This window comes from Aegilops tauschii, chromosome 7 (assembly GCF_002575655.3).
Source record: "Aegilops tauschii subsp. strangulata cultivar AL8/78 chromosome 7, Aet v6.0, whole genome shotgun sequence".
Classification (NCBI taxonomy): domain Eukaryota; kingdom Viridiplantae; phylum Streptophyta; class Magnoliopsida; order Poales; family Poaceae; genus Aegilops; species Aegilops tauschii.
Genome location: NC_053041.3, coordinates 466,773,752 through 466,781,499, shown reverse-complemented (window position 1 = coordinate 466,781,499; position 7,748 = coordinate 466,773,752). Strand labels below are relative to the sequence as shown.

Sequence of the window (7,748 nt, the reverse complement as noted above, 5' to 3'; positions counted from 1 at the left end):
CAACTGTCCCAGGGGAGTGGTGGAGGCGTCGGTCACCCCGGAGAATGGCCTAGTGGGCATGAGCTGGTCGTAGGGCACCTGAAGCCTTTCGAAGGTCTCGACAGAGAGCACGTTGAGGCCAGCGCCGCCGTTAATGAGGGTCTTGGTGACTGAAACGTTGCTGATGGTGGGCGTGCACAACATGGGGAGTGCGCCGGCGGTGGCCGAACACCTGAGGTAGTCCTTGGAATCGAAGGTAATAGCGTACAGTGACCACTTGAGGGGACGCACGGCCTCGAGCTTTGGGAGGGCCGCATTCACCTCACGAGAGAACTGCTTGAAGATGTGATTCGAGGCGGGCGCTTGAGCCCCACCAAGAATGCACGCGATCGCGCAAGGCTCCTGGTAGCCCCCAGCCCCCTTGTCTTGATGGTTGTCGTCGTTCCTCCTTGGTGGTGGCGACAGCGGAGGGAGGCCAGCATTGCCTTGAGGACGGGCCTCGCGAGGCCGATCGCGCCACGCACCGTCACGCGGCTATTCGCGCCACCCCTGGCGAGTGTTGCGGTTGTCCCAGTGGCCTCTTGCACGGCCTCCTCCACGGCCAAAGCCATAGTCACTGCGCTCGGGGCAGCGACCCAGGCGCTCATCCTAGAGCGCCCTGAGTTCCTGACAATCGTCGGTGTTGTGCGTGTGCATGTTGTGGAAGACGCAGAACGGGAGATGTGGCCTTAGTCTTGGCCTTCTTGTCTTCGGGATCGTCGTCTGGGTGCTTCAGGAGGGAGAGGCGGCTTTCCTCTGCCCTGGCGCATTTGTCCGCCAGGTTGAACATCTCCAGCGCCGTGCACGGGTCATCGTGGATGGCGAGCTCCTCACCCATCTTGACGTCCGTGGTGAACGCTGATATGATGGCCTCGTCCGAGGCCTTCAGGATCTTGAGGTGGACCTGGGTGAAGCACGAAATGTACTTGCGGAGAGTCTCGCCGGGGCGCTGCTTCAGGCGCCGCAGGTCGTTGACGGTGAGGGCGCGGTCGCGGGTGCCTTGGAAGTTGGCGATGAACGGCTCGCGGAGCTCGTCCCACGAAGAGATTGACCCCTCTGGGAGATGCTGGAGCCAGGAGCGCGCGCCATCCTTGAGAGCCATGGGAAACTAATTCGCCATGACCTTGTCGTCGCCGTTCGCCCCCTCAATTCTCAACGCGTAGAGCTGAAGGAACTTTGTCGGATCGGGGACGCCATCGTAGCGCGGGGGCAGCTCTAGCTTGAACTTGACTGGCCAGACCACCTGGCACAACTCGCGGGTAAAGGCACGGCAGCCCGCGGTGCTCACGGGCACGACGCGCGCAGGAGGAGCTGTCTTGGTGCCCATGCGCCGCAGCCTCCTGAACGGCTCGGTCTTGCTGCTGGCGTGGCAGCGCGAGGAGCGCACGCGCGTCGTGTTGTGGCCGCTGCACCACTTGGTAGCTGGCCTTGTCCCGCGCCGGCGCCGGCACTCCACACAGCGGGTCGCGCGGTCGCGCTTCACGCCGAGGCTTGGCGTTGTCGCTGCGCAAGGGAGGTGGTGGAGGCGCGCCGTGTGCCACGTCGCCCGCGTGAGGTGGCAGAGGGCGGAGCGAGTGGGAGGGCGCCGGGGCCTCGCCCACAGCGTTGACGGGCTCGGTGATGCGACCAAGCCAGGCGTCGTAGCCCTCGTTGGCAAGATGGTAGCGCAGCAGCTCACGCGCCAGGAGGAACGCCGCCTGCGCGTTTGCCGGCCCGCGGTGAGCATGGGAAGACGAGGCCGTGGCCGGAGTGAGAGTAGGCGTGGCGGTGTGGCCGTCACGCAGCATGGACGGTGGCTGGGAAGAAGCCTGCTACTCATGAGCAGCAGGGTCGGTGGCAGCATTGGTTGCGTCTGAAGGGGAGTGACGGGGAGCGGAGCGACCCGCAGGTGCCGTCTGAGCGACACGCGTAGCCCGGCGCTCGAGCTGCGGTACACCCCGACCTTGCGCGCCAAATGTCGGAATCGGGGCTCCGCGGACCCGAAGAAAGGTTCGAACACTGGGTGTGCATGAAGAACCTTGCTGCGATACTGCTTACCCCTCACCGTCCCTTGGCGATGCGTCGTCATGCTCGTGCGAACGGGGAAGGACAGAACACATGGATTTACCCAGGTTCCGGCCACCTTGCGGTGTAAAACCCTACTCCTACTTTGTGATGGATTGCCTCATGAGGAGGATGAGTATGAACTGGTACAAGGAATCCGTTCTTGCGGAGGCTCGGGGGGGGGGGGGGGGGGGGATGGATCGGACCCGGATCCCCTTCGACGGTGGAGACTAACCTATCTTTATAGTGGCCTTAGTCCTCCTCCCTCATGGCTTAGGCAGGAAGGGATACCAAAGTGGCCAATTTTGAAGGGGGATAGGAGTACACCTTATCCTAACTAAAGGTGGTCTTCGCATGCAAAGCTTCTGGGCATGACGTGTAGGAGGGCTTGGCGATGACCTCCTTCTTGTCGAGCTCGTGGTGTTGGTCTTATTGTACTGGAATGAAAACCTTTGGGGGATCCCTTGGGAACCCGCGTACGTCCTTGTCTCCTTAGCACCAAAGAGAAAACTGTCCTCGCTTGCGCCCGCTGTCGCCCTTCTGGCTTCGGTCATCATGGCTCACGTCATCGCGCTCCTCGCGAGGTGGGATGTGAGCCTAGATATGTCCGCCCCTCGGGAGGCTGCTCCCTAGGAGGTCTCCATGTCGTACGCCTCGCAGGGCGGGGGCCCTCGTGAGGGTCTTGCTCATGGAGTCCTGGTGCCGGGCCGCGCCGCGCCGTTAGTGGAGCCACGCGTTGGGCCGTAGGAAGACGGGTTTGGGTACCCCCGATCCCAGAACTGAAAGTGCAACTATCCCTGGGTGGTTTTGGTAATTCCTAACAACATATAGCTCATTGAGCTAATGCTATTCCAAGATAAATATTTCAGGAAAGCTCAATGATTGGCATGGCACGGATTAGAAAGTGGACCCTTCAAAATGCTAAGGACAAAGGATTGGCTCAAGCTCAAAGCACAAGACTCTACATTTTCTATTTTAGTGATCCAAGATCACCTTGAGTCTATAGGAAAAGCCAATACTATTAAGAAGGGATGAGGTGTTGCTTAATGAGGATCTTGCTCAAAATGCTTAGTGATATGCTCCAAAACCCTCCACTACTTTCTCATATCCACATATGTCCTAATCCAAAAAGTCCAACTCGGCCCCACCGAAATTTCATATCCGGAGCCACCGAGTTCAGTTGTCATAGCCACTGCCAGAAACCCTAATCAATTCGGTCTCACCGATAGGGATCTCGGTCCCACCGAGATGGGGTTGTAATCTCTCTGTTTCCTTTTCATAACGTTTCGGTCAAACCGAGATGAGCGATCGGTCCCACCGAGATTGCAATGCAAACTCTCTGTTTCCCTTTCGTAACGTTTCGGTCCAACCGAGATGAGCGAATCGGTCCCACCGAGTTTGCCTGACCAACTCTCTGTTTGACTATTACCAAAATCGGTCTCACCGAGTTTGTGTAATCGGTCTCACCGAGATTACGTTATGCCCTAACCCTAATGACATCGGTCCCATCAAATTGATCCAGTCGGTCCCACCGAGAATCCTAACGTTCACATTTTGAACTAAATCAGTCCGACCGAGTTTCATGATTCGGTCCCACCGAGTTTGGTGATTTGTGTATAACGGTTAGATTTTGTGTGGAGGCTATATATACCCCTCCACCCACTCTTCATTCGTGGAGAGATCCATCAGAACATGCCTACACTTCCAATACCTATTTTCTGAGAGAGAACCACCTACACTTGTGTTGAGGTCAAGATATTCCATTCCAACCACATGAATCTTGATCTTTAGCCTTCCCCAAGTTGCTTTGCACTCAAATCTTCTTTCTACCAAATCCAATCCTATGAGAGAGAGTTGAGTGTTGGGGAGACTATCATTTAAAGCACAAGATCAAGGAGTTCATCATCAACACACCATTTGTTACTTCTTGGAGAGTGGTGTCTCCTAGATTGGCTAGGTGTCACTTGGGAGCCTCCGTCAAGATTGTGGAGTTGAACCAAGGAGTTTGTAAGGGCAAGGAGATCGCCTACTTCGTGAAGATCTACCCGAGTGAGGCAAGTCCTTCGTGGGCGACGGCCATGGTGGGATAGACAAGGTTGCTTCTTCGAGGACCCTTCGTGGGTGGAGCCCTCCGTGGACTCGCGCAGCCGTTACCCTTCGTGGGTTGAAGTCTCCATCAACGTGGATGTATGATAGCACCACCTATCGGAACCACGGATAAAAAATCTCAGTGTCAACATTGCATTTGCTACCTAAATCTCATCCCCTTTACCTTCATATGCAATTGTTTTACATTCTGCTGCTATACTCTTAGAATTGCATGTGTAGGTTGATTACTTGACTTGTGCTAAGTTGCTAAAATCTGCCAAGAACTAAAATTGGGAAAAGGCTAGATTTTTATTTGGTCAAGTAGTCTAATCACCCCCCCTCTAGACATACTTCCGATCCTACAAGTGGTATCAGAGCTTTGGTCTCCATTTGCTTTGATTTCCATAGCTTTTGGTGGTCATAGCCTTGGTTTCACAACCTAGGAGAGTATGGCGTCTAGCGAGGGAAATTACCACCATAGAGGTCCTTACTTTGATGGTACTAATTTTGCTAGTTGGAAGCATAATATGAAAATGCATATTCTTGGACATAACCCCGCCGTTTGGGCTATTGTGTGTATTGGCTTGCAAGGTGAATTCTTTGATGGGAGAGAACCGAACCGTGAAGCTACCGCGGAAGAATTGAAGATGCTACAATACAATGCTCAAGCTTGTGATATTCTCTTCAACGGATTGTGCCCCGAAGAATTCAACAAAATCAGCCGTCTTGAGAATGCAAAGGAAATTTGGGATACTTTGATTGATATGCACAAAGCTACCGACTCCGTCAAGGAATCCAAATTGGATGTGCTTCAAAGTCAACTTGACAAGTTCAAAATGAAAGATGGTGAAGGTGTCGCTGAAATGTACTCTAGGCTTGCTCTCATCACAAATGAGATTGCCGGCTTAGGAAGTGAAGAGATGACCGATAGATTCATCATCAAGAAGATCCTAAGAGCCTTGGATGGAAAATATGATACCGTGTGCACATTGATCCAAATGATGCCCAATTACAAAGATCTCAAGCCAACGGAAGTCATTGGAAGAATTGTTGCTCATGAGATGTCACTCACTGATAAGGAAGAGCTTCACAACAAGTCAAGTGATGCTTACAAAGCCTCATGTGATGCTCCCACATCATCAAGTGAGAAGCAAACCTTCAATGAAGAATTGAGCTTAATGGTGAAGAACTTCAACAAGTTCTACAAGAGTAGAAGCAAAGAAAGAAGCTCCAAGTCAAGGTCCTACAATGACAAAAGATCTTTTAGTCGTGAGCGAAATTGTTACAATTGTGGAAGACCCGGACACTACTCCAATGAGTGTACGACCCCCTACAAAAGAAGAGAAGATTCTCCCAAAAGAAGAAGTAGAAGAGAAGAATCACCACCAAGAGAAAGGAGGAGTAGGGATGATCGTTATGAACGAAGACCCTCTCGGAGAAGCAAGGATTCGGGAAGGAAGGGAAAGTCATCAAGGAGCTACACAAAAAGAAGACATCAAGCTCATGTTGGTGAATGGGTATCCGGCTCCGACTCCGACAATCACTCCGAAAGAAATTATCACTCCGACTCCGAATATACTCAAGATGAAGGTGTTTCCGGTCTAGCACTTGTGTCAACCAACTCCTACGACATATTTGACTCACCAAATGAAGGAATTGGGAGATGCTTCATGGCCAAAGGTCCAAAGATAACTCATCCCGAGTATGTTGATTTCAATAGTGATGAAGATGATTTGCTAGGTGATGATGATTTACTTGTTGACAACTCTAGTGATGAAAACTATGATGAAACGTTAATTAATCATGCTACTCAAGATAAAACAAATGATGATGATAAGAAGGAGATTGAGCGTCTAACTCAAGAACTAAACACTCTTAAGTTAGCTCATGAAACTACCTTGGAAAATCATCGAGAACTTTTAAAGACTCATGATAAGCTACGCTTTGAAAAGCTCAAACTTGAGCAAGAGCATGAGTTTTTAAAGGCAATCAATGATGATCTTCGCAAGAAAAGTTCCTCTTACATTGCCAAGCGTTTACTCTTGTCTACTTACATGCCACAAGTTAAATCTAGCAACAAGAACAAGAAAGATTCTTCATCTAGTAGTAAAAACAATCATGCTAAATCCAATGTTGATGCTTCTAGTAGTTCTCTTGATTCCACTAATGATTCTCTTAGCCAAGTTACACTTGAGCAAGAAAATAGCTTATTGAAGGGAATCATAGAGAAAGGTGTTTACAAGAGTCTTGCCGGGAGTAAGCAATTTGAGGAAATTGTGCACAAGCAAGGAAGACACCGGAAGAATCAAGGTATTGGTTTTGAACGAAAGTTCAATGCCAATGGAGTTGAGTGGGAAGAAGATCAATACCCCAAGACGAAGTTTGTTCCTCAACAAGAGAAGTATGATCCTACTTCTTTCAAAGGAACACAAGCTCAAGATGATCTTCCACCACAAGACCACAAGCAAAAAGGGAAGGACAAGCTTCAAGAGGAAATTGATGCATTTGAAGAAGCACCTAAGGCTTTGGTCAAGTGGGTTCCCAAGTCTACATCAAGTTCTACTTCATCAAGCACAACTACGATTCCAAGGATTCCCATCAAGATGATATGGATCCCGAAGAAGAAGAACTAGAGAGTTCTTGAGGGTGACTCCGCCAACATACTTCACTCTTATCATTTTGGCGAGGACAAGTGCAAACAACTTCCATATCTTGCACAAGTTCAAGGAGTCACAAACCCTCTTGTTGGTAAGACAAGGGACAAGGTAACCTAATGCTTTCATGGACATCATCTTGTGTATGCATCACTCTATGTCTATGGATATCCTTGTTTGTTCCTTGTGGGACTAACCCGTGTAGGTAGTGAAAGTGCAACTCACTCCAAAGGATTGCTCCGAATGATCTACATCAACTTTGAGCATCTACATCTTCAACACCTACATGAAGTCATCATCGACAAAACCCAAGGTTAGTTCATCCCTTTTAGGGGGGGGGGATATCACATCTAGGGGGAGCTTTACTCAAATCAATGAGCTAAAGCAACTCTAATGGTGTGATCACAACAATGCTTTATGTAAAAGTGGTAACCCCACTTGTGCTTAAACGATGAGTATGACCTATGATCAAGTGTTCTCATTTGACTCCTAAGTCAATATACTCATATATAGATGACCGAGTCATCGCCAATTGCTTGATAGATGCAAGAATGTTTGTGCATGCTTTGTCACATATTTCATTTGCCATTTTATTGTGTGAGCATGTTGGTTGCATATTTTACTCATTCGAGGACATCCATTTGTTGCTTTGATTGTTTGGTTTTTTCTCTTTTTGCCAAATGGATGGACAAGAATGCCTAAGAACACCCTCTAGCTATCTATGCTTTTCTCGTCTCAAACTCTATTCATGCTACATCACAAAGTTTGATCAAGTCAGATTTGAACCACTCTGTGTGAGGAGCACTCGGAGATCCCGATTCGTCATAGACTTAAACCTCCAAAACCTCTTTGTGCATCTTGGTCTGACCGATTCATCCTTTTTAGTCCTACCGAGTCACAAGTTGATCTAGGGTTTTCAATCTTGGTGCAACCGATTAGAACTTT

The 7,748-nt window shown here is 49.8% G+C and overlaps 1 protein-coding gene across 1 annotated transcript; it reads right to left on the bottom strand.

Annotated features, from left to right (window-relative positions):
• Positions 1-622: 622 nt before the first annotated feature.
• LOC141027275 (uncharacterized) lies at positions 623-1,120 on the bottom strand. Its single transcript, XM_073504264.1, has one exon. The coding sequence runs from the start codon at positions 1,118-1,120 to the stop codon at positions 623-625; it is 498 nt and encodes a 165-aa protein (XP_073360365.1).
• Positions 1,121-7,748: the final 6,628 nt, after the last annotated feature.